General features: G+C 42.2%; 7 protein-coding genes across 7 annotated transcripts; 2 read left to right on the top strand and 5 right to left on the bottom strand.

The window, feature by feature from the left end:
* Positions 1 to 1,500: 1,500 nt before the first annotated feature.
* Positions 1,501 to 2,720, bottom strand: LOC6505736 (proteasome subunit alpha type-1). The gene has a single exon (XM_001964958.4). The coding sequence runs from the start codon at positions 2,465 to 2,467 to the stop codon at positions 1,577 to 1,579; it is 891 nt and encodes a 296-aa protein (XP_001964994.2). The 5' UTR covers positions 2,468 to 2,720; the 3' UTR covers positions 1,501 to 1,576.
* Positions 2,721 to 4,117: 1,397 nt separating this feature from the next.
* LOC6505732 (protein Mabiki) lies at positions 4,118 to 4,955 on the bottom strand. Its single transcript, XM_001964957.3, has one exon. It carries the CDS (start codon positions 4,855 to 4,857, stop codon positions 4,258 to 4,260), a length of 600 nt encoding a protein of 199 aa, XP_001964993.1. The 5' UTR covers positions 4,858 to 4,955; the 3' UTR covers positions 4,118 to 4,257.
* Positions 4,956 to 6,119: 1,164 nt separating this feature from the next.
* On the bottom strand, positions 6,120 to 8,267 carry LOC6505721. Its single transcript, XM_001964956.4, has one exon. The coding sequence runs from the start codon at positions 7,689 to 7,691 to the stop codon at positions 7,125 to 7,127; it is 567 nt and encodes a 188-aa protein (XP_001964992.1). The 5' UTR covers positions 7,692 to 8,267; the 3' UTR covers positions 6,120 to 7,124.
* A 2,180-nt stretch (positions 8,268 to 10,447) lies between these two features.
* Positions 10,448 to 11,217, top strand: LOC6504360. Its single transcript, XM_001964955.4, has one exon. It carries the CDS (start codon positions 10,553 to 10,555, stop codon positions 11,018 to 11,020), a length of 468 nt encoding a protein of 155 aa, XP_001964991.1. The 5' UTR covers positions 10,448 to 10,552; the 3' UTR covers positions 11,021 to 11,217.
* A 48-nt stretch (positions 11,218 to 11,265) lies between these two features.
* Positions 11,266 to 13,354, bottom strand: LOC6505710 (uncharacterized protein C19orf47). Its single transcript, XM_001964954.4, has 4 exons — positions 13,159 to 13,354; positions 12,619 to 13,044; positions 11,971 to 12,558; positions 11,266 to 11,909 (listed from the first exon to the last, which is right to left on the bottom strand). Exons 1-4 carry the CDS (start codon positions 13,175 to 13,177, stop codon positions 11,560 to 11,562), a joined length of 1,383 nt encoding a protein of 460 aa, XP_001964990.1. The 5' UTR covers positions 13,178 to 13,354; the 3' UTR covers positions 11,266 to 11,559.
* Positions 13,355 to 13,552: 198 nt separating this feature from the next.
* On the top strand, positions 13,553 to 14,510 carry LOC6504363 (protein FRA10AC1 homolog). The gene is made up of 2 exons (XM_001964953.3): positions 13,553 to 14,068; positions 14,134 to 14,510. Exons 1-2 carry the CDS (start codon positions 13,583 to 13,585, stop codon positions 14,476 to 14,478), a joined length of 831 nt encoding a protein of 276 aa, XP_001964989.2. The 5' UTR covers positions 13,553 to 13,582; the 3' UTR covers positions 14,479 to 14,510.
* On the bottom strand, positions 14,471 to 16,414 carry LOC6505703 (mitogen-activated protein kinase p38b). The gene is made up of 2 exons (XM_001964952.4): positions 16,303 to 16,414; positions 14,471 to 16,208 (listed from the first exon to the last, which is right to left on the bottom strand). Exon 2 carries the CDS (start codon positions 16,082 to 16,084, stop codon positions 14,987 to 14,989), a length of 1,098 nt encoding a protein of 365 aa, XP_001964988.1. The 5' UTR covers positions 16,085 to 16,208; positions 16,303 to 16,414; the 3' UTR covers positions 14,471 to 14,986.
* Between the last annotated feature and the right edge of the window lie 370 nt (positions 16,415 to 16,784).

Raw genomic sequence — 16,784 nt, 5'->3', positions numbered from 1 at the left:
TTTTTAAGTTTTTCATTGGTTTCAGTGAAGTTTTGAAATAAAAAGCTTATTCGACTGAATAGCTCCCTACTTGGCGCATCTATAGGTCTTATCAGAAACCTTCCAGTCTTGCCAACTGCCCCAAATTATTCCAGAATTTTTTTCCTCCGTCTTTTTGCCATATTTGTGGGACAATACGTTTAGGGAACTGTAAATACACAATGTAGAATGCCATTTATATTATTTATATTAATACATTTTAATGTTTTCGCTATACCTAATTGCACATGCATTAAACCACCAGCCACCACTATACATTTCAGCGCATTTATTGCAGAACTGGTCATTATCACTATCCCATGCTGAAAATTTCATATTCACATGTTGTTTGAGAGAATCGCCTGCACCTCCAATGAAATTTCCAATTGATTCCAAAAGATAGAATTTACCCTCACTGCCAATCTTTTTTCGTTTGTTTTCGTTATGTTTTGGGTTAGGTCCTTATTTTGATCGTCCTTGCTCTTTGCCTGATCTGCACCTTTTTTATTTAGTAGATTGTCTTTTCTTTTAGTTTCCTCATTGTTTTCCTGGATCTCCTTTTATTTTTCCATCAAAGAATTTTTTTTCTATTAATATTGTCCAAACAATTAAAAAGTTTTTTATAATTCGTCTTTTCCCTCACTAGCTTTTTTAAGTTCTTCACTTTTTTCGTTTAGTGTATTTTTAAATGAATTTATAAGCGTTTCTTTATTTTCAATTTCATTGTTTTTTTTGTCAATTGCCCTATTTTTAATTTTTATCAGCTCTTGGTTGTCGTTTTGGGCTCTTATACGAGCATCGTTGCTTTTAATCAGATCGGTTAATGCTTTTATTTGTTCATCGTTGCTTTTAATCAGACCTTTCAATTCTTTTATTTCTTCATCGTGGCTTTTATTCAGATCTTTCAACGCTTTTATTTTTTCATCTTTACTCCTAATTGTGGCACTCGATAGGTTATCTTTTATTTGAAGATTATTTTTAATTTGCATCAACTGGTATTTAAGCTCATTACTTTTATCGGCGGCCGATTTCTATTCCCGGAAATGCTTTAAAATTGGCTTTACTATTTGCTGCTGCACTCAATCACCTCTGTCAGGACCAAAACCGAAAGAACTGCCACTATAACTCGTAGTTTTGTGGCTTGCTTTCAGGCCTGTATGTTACTGTTGAATGGACAGCGAAAAAAGAAGAGTCTGTTCACGCGTACTCTTTTGATAAGAACTGTTTAATTTTTGGCCTTTCCTAAGGTTATCTCCGTTGTCTGTCGCAGAGAATGCCACATCCGGCAGATTACTTGTAATAATTTTGTGAGTGTCTAATAGACACTGTCTAATTCAAGAACCAAAACGGAGAATCAAATAAAAAAAATGGAATATATGTATAAAACATAACACATTAAAAAGGCGTTTTGCTTTATTTTATATAAAACAATTTATTTTGAACAAGTTCCCATCAAATATTAAATATTTAAACAAATACATGTTCATGAATCAACTTTAATTAAAACAACTAAAAAACAATAAATTTGGCACACCTCTTAGGGTGCTTATCCCACTTCTTACTGGGGCCGTGGCTCTAGGCCGGCATTGCTCTCTTCGTCTGTGTCTAGGGCTGGCCCAGATCCACTGCCACTGGGTCCGTGCTCCAACATATCGTCCATCATATCGATCATCCCACCGATGGAGCGAGCATCTTCTGCATCGCTCGTCACCGGATTCCCCATGGTCTTGGCTATTTCAAAATAGATTTGATTTTCCGTTTCGTTAAAAATTTTGAATGGCTCGTCCTTGCCTACAATGGCCACATTTATGGTGAATTCAGAGCTATCCTGATTGCCCAGGGCACCGCGAATGGCTTGGATGCCGTGGCAAATCAAATCTTGCTTAGTACTGTCCATGAAGCTGTCCAAGTGGCGCTCCAAGTAGGTGCGGGCGCTTTGGGATCGCGACCCGATCGCCATGGCCTTGCAATTGAAGACATTGGCTGAGGGCATCACCTGGAAGATGTGGGTACCCTTCTCGTCGTAGCCAGCTATCAGCATTCCCACACCGAAGGGACGACGGTTGTAGCGCTGGGTGGTGGCTTGAAGCTTGATGCCCAGATTGGTCACTAGACGCTGCACTGGGTAGTCGGTGTCGTACGAGTGTCGGAACGACATGCACTCGGAGCGAAGGTGCTGACACACTATACGGGCGTCGGCAGTCAGTCCGGCGATGGACATGCCCATGTGAGCGTCCACCGGCATAATCTTCCGCTGCAACGGACTGTTCGGACTATCTTCAGCTTCTTTGGAGGTGCGGCACAAGGCGATGAGCGCAGCATAGTCCCGGCTCTTGAGCCCCACAGTGGCAGATCCCTGCTTCACCGCCTCCATGGCGTACTCAACCTGGAATAAACGACCCTGAGGGCTCCACACTGTGGTATCACTGTCGTACTGGTTGCGAAACATTATTTAAAAAATTTGTTTAAAATTGAATGCAAAATCTATATTATAATGTTATATTTTTTATGAATTCTTTACATGAATTCAATATGAGTATGATAGGAATTGGGATGGACTGATCTCTCCTAACATGACAAGATATTACTTTGACAGGAAAATCGGATATGTCTCTATCTTCCATAAAATTGCATGCAGACTTTTTTGTTACTAAATAGTATTAGTAACTAAATTAATAAATTAGTTAATACTCAATACATTAACATGTACCTACTTAAAATAAAAAGTTGTACGAATTCGCTTAATTATTTTGCCACACTCACGGCTCAGGTAGTAAAATTCGTAGCATTAAAATGATTTATAAAACACCTTTCACCAAAAAACAATTAAGTAATAACCTAACCTTGACTCCGCCTTACAATTCTAACAAATAAAAAGAAGAAGTGTAAAATTTAAAAATAAATTATTTATTCGCCCTCTTAGCTTAGTTCAAGCACCACCTCTCACTATGTAGTATATACTCTAAGTACATATCAATAAATCCTATTGAAAACTAGGCCACTTTCCCTGGCCAACTTAACTTGCATAACGGCTAGCCAAGTAGAAAATCATCGGTCTATAAGGAAGTTCACATGATCAGCCGAAGACGAACAAACTTTGAGTGCACCCGCCGAAAGTGCAGCCAAGTGGATCCAGGCTGCGTACAGTGAGTGCAAATAAGAGCTTTACTTAATTTGAGTATTCATGCTGGGAGGAGGGGCTCGGAGGTACGGGGACAGGTGGGCAAGTCGCCTGACGTAATTAACTCTTTTGGAATTGCGCAATCGCTGCGGGCCGCCGTTAATTACTTTTAATTTTCATTGTGGGCCATTTGATAATGCCCGCCGCCAGTCGACTTCCTATGGCAGCCCCACGAGGGGCGGAAAATCCAAGTGCAGAAAAGTTTCCGTCGCGGCCATGGCAACCCAATAAACCACTTTGCACTTGCACACCGCACTCTTGGGAGTACATGTGCCAACAAACATCAATTTCAGTTAATTGTCAAGTTTTTTGCTGCTCTGCTTTTGGCCAGCTTTTGGCTTTGGCTTAACATTGAAAATTGCATTTCTGCGGCTCGGGTTTCGCGATTGCAACACCGAGACTGAACTTGAAGCTTTTTTTTTAAAGCTTGCTGGCCGGTCAGTTTCGGACTTTAGCCATTCATCTCAGCCCAATCTCTGTAAATATTGGCTAACTGAAGGCAATACCCAGTCAGAGTGTTGTTCTTTGATCTGACACTTGTTGCGAAATAAGAGCGCGTGAACGCGTATTAGTTGAACTTTGCGGTTAGTTGAGACTATTTCTGGGAAAAACTGATCAAAATCTGATTTACAAAATACATTGTTTGGACAGCCCCTTAAATTAAGGTGTGGCTGCTACCGACAAAGTTGATATTTAAGGTAAGACTTAAAAGGCCTCAACAAAGTAGGTCTAGCATTATTAAACGTATTAGACATGGATCGCACCAGAAATTATAATTGTCCACAGATTCAAGTCTGTAACTTATTTAAATTGAATGCGACTGACCCATTTCTGATCTTGAAACTTGAGTTGCACATTTCCCAAGAAAAATACGGCTTTTTAAAGCCCAGAACCACACCAAAGATTACAACAGAGATCTTGAATTTTATGTAGGAATATATTATGGTATTCTTTTCAAAGTCAACAATAAATAAATTAGGGCTAAATAAACTAAATCACATTATAGGGCTGTCCATAGTCTCTGAATATGTTTGATGTTGTGTGGCTCTTAAGTTTCTTCACTGCTGGGATCCAAAGATTAGCATCTGCTGGGAGAGGGACATCTGCTGAAGGAACTGCTGCTGCTGCTGGGGCAGAAGGTGGCCAGGAGCAGGGGCAATCGCTCGCTGGAACACCGCCTGCTGGAGGACCTGGCGGTAGTAGAGACTCAGGCGAACTTGCTGCTCCAGCATGGCAGCGTGCTGGCGCCGGAACTGCTCGTACTGCTGGGCCATCTGCTCCTCCTGGGCCTGCTTGGCCCGTCGGCTGAGCAGGCAGGCCAAGGTGTTGCGATCCCGGCGTTGCTGCTCCTTGGGGCTGCGCTGGCGGGGAGTCTGGCTACGGCGCACCATGTTGGCGTGGTACTGGCTCACCACTGGCGTGGTAGGGGCGGCGGGGCAGAAGCTCTGGCTGGCTTTCGATGTCTCCTGGCTGCTCTGTTCCTTCTGATTCTGCTCGTTATCCAACCAAGGCCGGAAGAACCCTTGGTTCTGGCGGCGTTTAATGATTGGATGGTGTCCAGTTTCTTGGAAGAGGTTCTCCTTTTCGTCCTCCATGTCCTCGCGCTTCCGCTTGATGACGGCAAACTTCTTGTGGGCGTAGATAGATGAGTTCTCCATGATTCTCGATTTGATAGTGCGATGCTTCTCGTTTGACGATTGCTTGCTGAATGATTGTCCCTCTGCTTGATATCCTGTTTATATGCCCGCCTCGGTAGCCGTGACAGGTAGCTGAAGGGATAACCTCCAACAAATTTTGAGATTGTCAACAAAGGGATTACCGTACATCCCCGTGTTGGGTAATAGATATGCACAGATTAAGTATCCTTTTTACGACCTGCTCCGGTAATTAGCAGGGCCTCATTATCCCTTTTTGGTGGATTACCTACCTGGATTAGCGAACAAATGTTGCCACCGGAACAGGAAAGTTCTGGACCGACCAACTGACATGCTCACACAATCGGCGATTCATTTTTTATTGACCTACTTGACGCCATTGGTTCTGTGCGTGTGGTCCACGGATGCCAAGGTAGTTTCTTGCCTGACTCGCCACCACACTTTGTTTTTAATTCCCTGGAAATTCATGTGGGTCTACTTGCGAACATTTCCCCGCAGGATGACAATACAAAAAGGATATGGGGTTTTCTCGAAACGAGTCTGGATGCTATTAGGGGCTGCAAAGATAAAATTTCGGCAATTTAAGCCGCTCCATAAAGGGATCACATAGATATTATTTAAAATATTATATATTTATATTTATGGCTAATAAATGTATATTTATGGCTAAATATGGCTGCAAAGATAAATTTTCGGCAATTGAAGCCGCTCCATAAAGGGATCACATAGATATTATTTAAAATATTATATATTGTTATTTGTGGCTAATAAACTTTGTGGGAAAATCATCTCCAATACGGATATAGAAACTTTTTAAATAATTACCTCAGAAATGCTAATTTTACTGCAATGCGGATTTCACCGTAAATTACATAATTTCCATTTCCAATTATTTAATTTCTATTTTATTCTCCCATTTAAAGCAATGACAGACCTTTACTAAAAGCAACCGATGACCATTAGGTATGTAAGTATTTGTATTGAAATTAGCATTGCTAATAAATTGTCTCATCTTAGAAAAGATACTATATTATGCAAATGTGAAAGTAATAAATTTTGAAGTCACAGTTCCGTTTTCGAAATTTTAATAGCTTTTTATGATCATTGACCTGTTGAAATAATATTTTATTCAATTAATTGAAAACTACTTAGGCCGACCCAATGATGGCAAAGCAAAATATATTATGGAGTTTTACAGTCTAGAAAACACGACGCAAGCCAGGAACTTTGAGATGAAAAACATATAATTAATTGATTTATAAATAATATATACATTTAATTGACTAAATAATAAATTTAAAACAAATCAAAAAAAATTTGATAGCTACATTAACTACTCCTTAGAGCTGAAATTAAACCAACTTTATAACTGAGTTGTTGGTAAGAATTTGCACGTAATTTATAGTAATTTCACTATTTTATGAGGAATAGATAATACTATGTTCTGTAAAAATATTTGAGCAATTAAAGGATCGAATTTAATTAAATATTATATATGGTCAAACATTAGGTGTTCTTTTCGAAAGTCGACGTATTTTTTTTACTTTTTGTATATGAGCCATTCTTTAAGAACATTCGTATGCATTTCAATTGAATAAACAGGTGCTAAGCCTAAATTCTATTTCTATGAGAGTCTTTTAGCTATGCTATTATGATAAAGACAATAATTGGTGTTAAGATTAATTTTGGGAAACTTATTATTTTCAAAATATTAACAATAAACTAATGTTTTCACACGCGACAACCACAGAAATTTGTTTAAATAAAAAACCATTTTAAAAACTGATGTCTGCGAAACAAGATGGAAGATTATTCTGCAATCAACTTTTAAAGGTTATAAATTAATTGTTCTTAAAAATTTTTTTTTTTTTTATTTTAAAATATTAAGTTGCTTATAATTTCTCTTTACTTTTTAACTTAATAAAAATGAGTAAAGATTTATAATAATAATTTAGAATTGATTTGCTATATTTTAGATCAAAATGTAAACTACCGATACTTCTAGGTATCAACTTAAAGGTCTGAGAAGATCAAGCCAAGGAAACTTTTTGGAACCAAATGACTAAAGGAACCTATGACTGTGACTATGAAAAATGTTTTTAAAAAATAAAAATAATTTGTTTAAATTTTAATAACAATGTTTTTGTTTATTGTTTAGTCAACGAAATAAATATCTTAACTTTAAAAGTAATCACAAGTACTATACTGCTCTTCTTACAGGCTATTGGCAATAGTTTAGAGCGCTGCGACTGCGCCTAGTCAAGAACCCTTCAAGGATGTTGGGTGGTGGTCGTGGTCTGGAACCTGGGCACCTGCTGGTGGTGGGTAGGGGCCAGTGGTTCCATGGTGGCCATGGTCTGCTGCAGGAATCGCACATAGTAGAGGCTCAGGCGGATCTGCTGCTCCAGATTGGCCTCGTGCTGGATCCGGCTGGACAAGTACTGCTGCTCGATGAGTTGCTGTTGCTGCTGCTGGGAGCGACGGTGCCTCAAACTGGCCAGAGTGTTGCGATCCCGACGCAGTTGCTCCTGGGGACTGCGCTGGCGCCGCTTGTGACTGCGCACCATGTTGGGGTGATAGGTGGCGTCCATCTGTCGAACACTGGCTGGTGTAGATGTCGTGGTGGCGATCTTCTTCGGTGGCTGTGGCTGCTTCTCTTCCGGCTGGGACTCATCCAGCCAAGGGCGGAAGAAGCTTGGGCGTTTGGACTGCGGCTGCTCGGGAGTTCGCTGACCGGGCTGCTCCATAACGAATACCACATCGTCATCGGATTCCTCGTCCTGGCTGCGTTTGCGCTTCAGAGCTCCTGTGAATTTCTTGTGGCTGTAGTTCTCCATTGTTCCGTTTCCAATTGATTGATGAAGTGAGGTTGGGTGGGAGGTGTGTGTGCTTCAGTGCCTTTGAGACGAATGTGCTGCCCCTCCTCCCGGCTTCCAGTTTTATGCAACCTTAGGTAATGCAGCGGCTTCCCGAAATCCCCGAGAATTTTCCCACCAGGTATCTGGGGACCGCTCTAGGTATTTCCCCATTTCAGTTCATTCATTCCCGAAAACGATGTCCCGAACTAATCACCCGCACCGTTTCTGGGTCGTTACCTACCTACCTGTATTTCTAGGGTGCTCACGGGTGTCCCTAATCCGCCGGCTGGTCCGATCCGCTCCATTCCTTTCCACTCGCCTGACTCGAGGGTGTCATAAACCAGTTGTTGTCCTCGACGACCTTTCTGCGTCGTTCGTGTTTACATGGCCGACGACGATTTTCGGCGGAATTACCTGTTGAGAGACCCTTGGATCTGATCTTTGTAATCCTGGCGCTCAATATGGCCAAACCGTATGCCGACCCGCTGCCTTTGTTTCGGCTTTCTTTGTGGCACCTGAATAGCATGAAGAAAGCAGTGCCCCGATCCCACTGCAATGGCCAAAACGAAAAACACACATTTATGACTTCAGCTTGGCCAGCTGAAAATGTGTCTTGCCATCCTGGATCGTGGAAACCGGGCAATTACTGAATGCTCCTTCTTTGGCTGCTTCGAGTCCCTGGCATTATGTCGGATTTTCGTTTCATTGAATGCCTTTTGTCCATTGATTTATGCAGTCACAGAGTCCTCGGATCTTCTCACACGTTTCCCTCTCCGTTGTTACCCACTCCAAAGCGGATTTATTTCAGGTGGGTTTGAGACCAGCCCTCGGCGCAAATCCAGAGTCAATAAGCAGGATGGGAATGGTTGTTTGTTCGGCTAAAGTATTATAGTGTAAGATTGTCATATTGTTTGATTGTTTCCTTTATTATATTGATCAATTTCCATCTGTTCTGCAACGGAAAGAATCGATTAAACAGGGTCCTCGATGGTATTCCCTTCACGACGTACAAGGGGAATGACCTCAGAAAAGGCTGTAATTGACAATACCCTACCAGGAAGTGCTCTCTCCATTGTCATAATTTAATTGTCCCGGAATCGCATAATATTAGAGCAACAGTTTGATGGGAAAATAAATTCTGGGATAGAGTTTTAAAAAGAAAGTTGGGCGTTGGGAATGAGGAAAAAACTGGTGTATTTTTTATGTGATATTCTTTATGTATGGCATCTTTAGAAGTTTGAATTATTATTGACCTTTCGGCCTAAATACATCTGCATGGTGCATTTCAAGAAAATCTTCAAATTTTAATGTTTAAAATTAAAGTTTATTGTGTTTCTTCCTAACTGTATGAATAATTATGTTAGATACTAAAAACAACTGTCAATTTTTTACCTTAAAATATAAGAAGAAGCATATAATATATTATATATGGATTTATATTAAAATAAATTTCATTATTCTTGTGGATCTTGATTCATGGGATATTTCATTAGTTATGCGAATTTTAACAAATTTCGTATAATTAAATAAGCTAATAAATTTAAAATTAAACCCTTCTTTAAAGGCAACCTTCTAAATATTTTTAGACGCTACATTTAAATTTTTTAAGATCTTAAATATTTGGCATTCTATAAAATATACTTAAAAATCATCATTGCTAATCACAGTACTTTAAAAAGTTAAAGAGATTATTGTAGAATTAATATGACTTATGAAATAAATGTACATAGCACTAATTACAAATATAATGAATGAGATAAAAAATAGCGTTGAGATTGTATTTGGATACCGCATATGAATTCTTTACAAAGAATAAAATTTATTTTAAGAGGCTCATAATTTTGTTAGTTGTTGTCTAAGAGCCTCAAATAAGTTTTTTATATTCTATAGATATTGTAAAGTAAAAAATTTAGATTTTAGTCCGTAATTGTCCGTATAGTCAGAATTTTCCAGTATTCATATTTATTCATGACATTCGTTACCCTTATTCCAGTTTATCGTATAAAAATTCGAACATTTCAAAGCATTTTGGAACTGCCTATTAAATTATCATTATCTCCCTTCAATATCTGATCAATAGCAAGGTCCCCTTCAGTTGGTAAATACAATTTTCCAGAAACGAGAAACGAGTGTGAGACTATTCCAGACCCATACTTGAAAAGGACCAGAGACGCACATGCGCAATCATTTCGGGAAAATCCCAATAAATTTCCATTCAATGAGCGCTGTGACTAAGCAGCAGCTCGCATTCGCGTTAAGGGATCCCCAGAATCCGATCCGGGCCAGAAACCTGGACCAAAACTTAATGATGCAGATTAGCGGTAAGCGAGATAAGAAACCGACTTGGCAGACGCATGAGCATCTTCGTCATCAAAGAGTGGCGAGCGCAGGCGCTGGCAGATTCCAAGGTAGCCCGAAGATGTTTCTGGAGAAGTGTTCCAGGGACCCGGAGGAAATTCCAGGAAAAGACACGCAGGTCAGGCAGACCGAGAGACATAGACCGAAGTGCACAAAAGAAGGTGCGAGCCCGCTGCAGCAAATGAAAAATTAATTACAAAGGACTTTGGGTGAGCATATAGCAGGTAGCCACCGGGGTCTTAGGTAGTGTAGGTGTTGCCGAAATCCTTTTCTTTTTACGACAATGCCAACCTTTTGTCAACGGAGATTTTCCCATAAACAAGGCGCAGACCGACCTTAAATATAATTTTCTCCGGCGCTGGGGCAGGTAGGACATCTAGGTATAAAAGCCAGGTTGCGCAGCAGCCAGGATCACAGTCGAGCCTCACCAGCCGTCGCGAACACAACTACGAACCGTAAAACACCAATCTTAAAATCAAAGAATGGCACCTTCAAATATGGATTACCACAGCGAGTCGGAGACCAGCCAAATCTACACTCACAAGAAATTCAAGACCTCGGCCTATACCCACAAAAAGTTTGGCAAGAAGAGCAGCAAGGAGTCAGCCAGCCCCACCGCCCCTGCCACACCGCTCTTCCGGCCCTACGCCCTCAGCGAAAATACACCACGAAAGCGCCGTCAGGAAACGGAGCGAGGCATCCAACAGTATCCAGTCCACCAACACTCGTTGCCACCCACTCCGCCCACCACCCCGCCACAAGAACCGGCAGCTCAGTATCCAGAAACCACCATGCCCACCTCACCGGTTTTTAGCCATCAGGCCTACGCCTATATGCTGCAGAAGCAACGGGCTGTGCTCCAGATGCGCCAACTCCTCGCCATCAATCCTGATGCCAACACCTGGCCCGTGGAATGGCGCCAGGCCCTCCAAGCACTGCTGCAGCAGTGAGCGGGAGCAGGATTAGCAGAGCGAAACAGAATGGAGTGATTTGCCTAGCAACCAGTGATATAGACCTTTAAGTGCCCGCAGACGATTGTACCATATGGAAAATGTGAAATGAAGCGATACGATAGCATACTTCTAGCCTAATTGTATATAAATGAAAATATTTAACAAAATATATTAAAAATGACAAAAAACAAAATTACATGCGTTGGTTATTAATGGTTGAATTGTCGACACGACTCCTATACTTATTGCAGAACAAAATGCTAGTATGCAGAACCTTTATTTTCGATTAGGGATGGGCCAATTGTTATAATTGACCAAAGTTAAAATGCTTAAAGAAGTTACTAGTTCTTTTCAAGAATTTTAAATATTTATCTTTGAATCTTATAGGTATAATATGTATGTTAGCTTACACAAATAGGTTTTTTCTTCGCATATAAACACACAATTTTCTAAGTCAATTCAAACATTTACTTGCAAAAACTAATGAATAGAAATGTACTTAACACAATTTAAGGGACACGTCACTTATAGGTATTTTACATCGAGTTATTGAAGCCCAAGCGGTCAAAAACAGAACCAGATGAGCCGCGGGGCTTGGTATGGCCAGCATTCATGCTGTTGTGCCGTCGTGGGCCGACATATATCTTATATTGTTGCTCTGGTCGCTGCTGACGATTGGGCGGTGCTGGTGGAGCTCGGGAAGGAGCCGAACTGGAGTTACTGCCAAGCCTCCTGTGCACGGGTAGGTTATCATGCCTGTTGAACAGTTCCTCGCTGCGCATGCGAATGGACTTGCCCTTGACGGGACTAAAACGACCCTGCTGCCCTTTCTTCGTTGGAGATGCCTTCAGATTGTAAGTCTTCTTGGTAGCATGCAGTTTGGATACTAAATTCGGATAAAAAATATGTTAATTGATTCAGCGCTTTTAATTTTAAATAACTCCTACCCAATCCGAGCCTTGTTTTAATGTTGTTGGCCAGATTCTTTCCATGTCTTGCTTTGTAGGACGACTCGGGAGCAATTTCCCGCACTTCTGCCGTTGAGGCAAACTTCACAATCTTCTCACCGACCGTCATATCGATTTCATCGCTATCCCCGCTGGACATATACGCCTCGCCATCGCTTCGATCTTCATCCATGCTGTCGTCCTCATCGTCTCCTCGCTTAAGTGGAACCTTGTGTACTAGCATAACCTTTTGTTGTGGCTTCGTGGCAGACGCGGCAACATTCTTTGCCTTAACGATGGACGAGTTCTTGGTAACACCAGATCGCTGGGTGTTCTTTAGTATCGACTTGATCTCCTTGGTAAGATTAGCCTCTCCTGGCAGCTTCGATTGCTTGCCACCCAGACGTGCAAATACCGAGTTATTGCTCGATGCATCGACCAATTTGTTTACCCCGGTGATATGAACGCGAACGCTGCTCTCGCCGGAACTGGAAACGATACCTTCCTGGGCTTCATCCTCTTTGGAAGGTTTGTGCAATCGTGAGAATATATCGGACTTCTTAGAGCTGCTTACACGGTCCGAGTACACTGAAAATATGAAAAAGTTAATGACCACCCGCACTGTGAGAACTAATGTTTTATACTTACGCTTTTCGCGCTTGGCCAGGATCTGTTTGCTGCGTTCAGTGGTGCCCGAAGGAAGAGTTATCTTGTATTTGCCTTCATGCTCCGGCAAAACCCGCCGCGCCGGCTTAGCAGGCGGCGATGCTTTAGATTTGACAGCTGCTCCCAAGGGAGTCGATGTTTTGACTTTCGGCGATACTGGACCGGAAATAGCAGGAGCCACGTCTGTGATCAGGACCTGGTCGCGAGCATTCTGCTCGCAGACGTTCTTTGAGTGCCGTAGTATGGCGATTATGTCACCCATAAGGGTAATGCCCATCTCCCGCAAGTACTCCTTGTTGATGTCCAGTAGCATATCGTCCTGGATTCGGTTCTCCACGAAGATGTGTGCGTAGCCGGCAGCGGCTGGTGATGGTATGCCGGCCGCATTGAAGAACTTCACCCAGCGTGCTAAAAGAATGCAACGTGAATCGGGTATTTATATTATTCATATCCATTTTTAGTTTTGAGACACCCGGTAGCGTCAGCTATGATTTGAGCCATTTCCATTCAACCTTTACCAACCTGCACTTGACTTTGACATTCTGGTGAGGCGCCGCTATTGCCGCGCTTAATTTAGTTAACTTTTGTCTTATTATTTACTTCTTTATTCCATAAATACAAATTTTTTGCACACAGATTCTATTTATATGTTTTAGAGTTACCACCATATGTGCCTTGATGTTGCCATGGCAAGACTATCGGTTATCGCCGCCAAGCGTCAGCACATGTGTTGGAAAACTTTGTTAGTTCGAAGTGATTACGTCTTGGCTTTTTTGTTTAAAATGCTAATCAAACTTCAAAACTAATTCGTCCACTTTTCGCTTAATCTATTTAATTAATTTATTGCAAACGAAAATATATATTTTATCTGATTTTTTATGACATGACAAGTATGTGATTTATATTTTTCATCTAGCTTGTTTTTCAGTCCAGCTGCCAGCACTGTATGCAAGTGTTGGAAAACGATAAAACCAGTTTTGAAACCAAAACAATGAGCGGCTCCAATTTGTTTCCTATAAATCTGAATAATCTAACGGATAAAGAGAGGCACAACTATATTCTAAATAACTACGTGCTCAATCGTCCGGGGGAGGCGGAATCCCGACGGCATAAGCGGGACATTGATGTGATACGCGAGAACCACCAATTCCTGTGGGACGAGGAGGAGGCGGACAGTGATTCCCTAACCTGGGAGCAGCGACTATCCCTTCGCTACTACAAGAAGCTGTTTAAAGAATACTGCATTGCTGACTTGTCTCGATACAAGGAGAATAAAATAGCCTTACGTTGGCGGACGGAACAGGAGGTTGTCACGGGAATAGGACAGTTCCAATGCGGTAGTCGCCGCTGCGAGGAACGATCTGATTTGCGTAGCTGGGAGGTGAACTTTAAGTATATTGAAAAAAGTGTGCCTTTAAATGCACTGGTTAAGGTGGGTAGTTAGCTATATTACCCTATAGTTAGTTAGCTATATTAATGTTACTCGCACGGTTTCAGGTGCGCCTTTGTCCGACTCACACGGAGCAATTAAACTACCGCACCAAGAAAAGAGAGATCCGGAAGCAGCGGCGCCGGGCGAAGGAGGAACGTCGGGCTGAACGAAAACGAAAGCGGCGGAAGCATGACGCCGAGGACAAATCGGACTCTGAAGCAGACGAAGAAGAGCCAGAGGAGGAAGAATTGGTAGCTCCTGTGGAGTTGGTATCTGAAAAGGAAACGGCCCCGGCAACGGATGACCCTTCATCGGATGAGCAGATCTGGCGCAAACAACCCGACCTAAGCAAGGATCAACCCTCTAGGGAACAGGAGTTCGAGCGCTATTTAGAAGATTTGCTTTTTTAAAATACATAGCACATTTATTTGGATTCAACGTAGACACTAGTGCTCTTTTTATAGTTACTGGCCGCGAGATGCGTTCGCTTAAGAACTAGGATGTACATGTACACTCACATTTACAAGATTATTCACAAGAACTGTGTGTTAAAACCGACACCAAAAATTTAAGTTGAACTGAACATAAGGCTTTGTGACTTTGTTTTTTGAAAACAATTCCGGATTCCTACATTATTTTCATGTACCTAGTTCAATCGTAATTTCTTTGCTGGCCGAATGCATGTCGGGTGCTCAAGAAATACATTATCGGTTTACCATTATGTGCGTTTCTGTGGTCAACACAAGTTGTTTAAGCGTTTCTAAATTTAAACCGCTCTAGAATAAATAAACCCTATTGTTTACATTCGCCGACAGAGAAATCACGACTGAGCACATCCGCTTGATCTAGGTGTTAAGAAGACTCATCTAAGTGTATGTGTATATAGCATCATTGAACGGACGGGATGGGGAAGGGGGATTACTGCTCCTTGGGCAGGAGCTCGGCAAAGGCGGCCGTGGGCTTGAAGGCCTGCACCTCTGTGAAGACCATCTCGCGCCATCGCTCCACCGGCAGCTCGTTCTCCTCAAAGCTCTGATCGTAGAGGGCGGCGGTCTGCTCGTCGGTCGGGTCGTGGTATTTCTCCATGTATGGGTGGGCCAGGGCCTGCTCTGCGGTGATGCGTTTTTCGGCGTCCAGCTCCAGCATTTTCTCGAGCAAATCGATGGCCAGTGGGTTTGCGCCGCGGAAGACGTCCCGGAAGTTTCGACGTGGCATCACTGGCAGCGATCGGATATAGTTTCGAGCGCTCTCTGAGGATATACGACTCATGAACTCGTCGGCGGGCGTGCCAAGCACCTCCATGATCAGGTTTAACTGGTGGATGTGATCGGTACCCGGGAAAAGGGTCCGGCCCGTTAGCAACTCGGCCATGATGCAGCCCACCGACCAAATGTCCACCGTCTGGTTGTAGTGCATCCAGTTGAGCATTATCTCTGGCGCCCTGTACCATCTCGTGGCCACATATCCCGTCATCTCGCTTTCGGCCGGCCTAGCCAACCCAAAATCCAGGATGCGCAGCTCGCAGTCCTCGTTCACGGCAATGTTCGAGGGCTTCAGGTCGCGATGAATTACTCCGGCACTGTGAATATACTTCAATCCACGCAAGATCTGGTAGACCAGGAACTGGACGTGGTCGTCAGAAAGCTTTTGTGTCCGGATTATGTTGTTCAGGTCGGCGTCCATCAGATGGGTCACCATGTACACCTGCTGGAACTGTTCCAGCGAGTCTGCCGGCTGTCCCGGATGAAAGACGTCCAACAGGCCGATGACATTCTCGTGATCCATATGCTTCAGAAGCCGCAGTTCGCGATAGGTGCGTTTTGCGTGCACCGCTGACTGAAAGGGGCGGGCCAGCTTTTTAATGGCCACCTTCGTATTCGTTCCCCGGACCACCGCCTTGCAAACTTGCCCGTAGGCTCCCTGGCCTACGGGTTGAAGGTTCTGATAGGTCTCCGGAATCTCCCACTCGGTGCGGTTGATGTCCAGCTTGTAGAACTTGGCCATTTGACGGGACATAGCGTGCGTTCTCTGATTGTATTACTTTATTTCAACCCGTTTGGTTCGTCTGGCTTATTTGGGGGCTCTTCTTCTTGCTCGTGGGAATCGTTATCTCAGTTTTCACCTCCAAGTCTCGACATTGCTGCGCATATGAGTAATAGGGGATTAGTTAAGCCCACAGCATGGAATATGAAATGAACCGATTGGTTTGGTTCTATATTTGTTATTAAACTTACATCTTAACAGTTTGTTTTTGCTTATTTCACTGCACCCACACTTTTTCTGATTGGAAAGTCTTTAGGCTTTAGGGGATTGGAACCCAGCCGAACAGCTGTTGCTCATTCTCGCGTTTATGGGCTCCCTTTGAGTCGCTGCACTCCCAAATTCATTGTCCATAGTTTTTGGGAGTTGTTTTGTTTTAAATTGATTTAATAAAATATTTTTGTATTTTATGCATTATTTTCCAACTCTAAAATCATTTTGTAATATTTATAACTTACCTGTCTTAATTAATTTTATTTAAAACTTGTTTAAACATTTAGTGACATATTTAATTTATAGGTACATAAATGTACTTAATAATTAAAATATAAAATTAAATTCAAATATATCACTCGATAAATTATAAAGTTTTGCATAAAAACTCTTTACAAAACACAATCTCTCAAACAAATATTACTCATTCGCAGGGTTGGTCGTATGAGACCATGAAACTGTA

This window comes from Drosophila ananassae, chromosome 3R (genome assembly GCF_017639315.1).
Source record: "Drosophila ananassae strain 14024-0371.13 chromosome 3R, ASM1763931v2, whole genome shotgun sequence".
In the NCBI taxonomy this organism is placed as follows: Eukaryota; Metazoa; Arthropoda; class Insecta; order Diptera; family Drosophilidae; genus Drosophila; species Drosophila ananassae.
This window is presented reverse-complemented; position numbering and strand designations above follow the sequence as displayed.

Coding starts and splice junctions, on each gene's coding strand:
- LOC6504360 (XM_001964955.4), top strand. CDS start 10,553: ATGGCACCTTCAAATATGGATTACCACAGCGAGTCGGAGACCAGCCAA.
- LOC6505710 (XM_001964954.4), bottom strand. Junction 12,559..12,618: donor CCTGGCCAAGCGCGAAAAGC/GTAAGTATAAAA, acceptor TCATATTTTCAG/TGTACTCGGACCGTGTAAGC. Junction 11,910..11,970: donor TAAAACAAGGCTCGGATTGG/GTAGGAGTTATT, acceptor ATCCGAATTTAG/TATCCAAACTGCATGCTACC.
- LOC6505721 (XM_001964956.4), bottom strand. CDS start 7,691: ATGGAGAACTACAGCCACAAGAAATTCACAGGAGCTCTGAAGCGCAAA.
- LOC6504363 (XM_001964953.3), top strand. CDS start 13,583: ATGCAAGTGTTGGAAAACGATAAAACCAGTTTTGAAACCAAAACAATG. Junction 14,069..14,133: donor CTTTAAATGCACTGGTTAAG/GTGGGTAGTTAG, acceptor GCACGGTTTCAG/GTGCGCCTTTGTCCGACTCA.
- LOC6505703 (XM_001964952.4), bottom strand. CDS start 16,084: ATGTCCCGTCAAATGGCCAAGTTCTACAAGCTGGACATCAACCGCACC.
- LOC6505736 (XM_001964958.4), bottom strand. CDS start 2,467: ATGTTTCGCAACCAGTACGACAGTGATACCACAGTGTGGAGCCCTCAG.
- LOC6505732 (XM_001964957.3), bottom strand. CDS start 4,857: ATGGAGAACTCATCTATCTACGCCCACAAGAAGTTTGCCGTCATCAAG.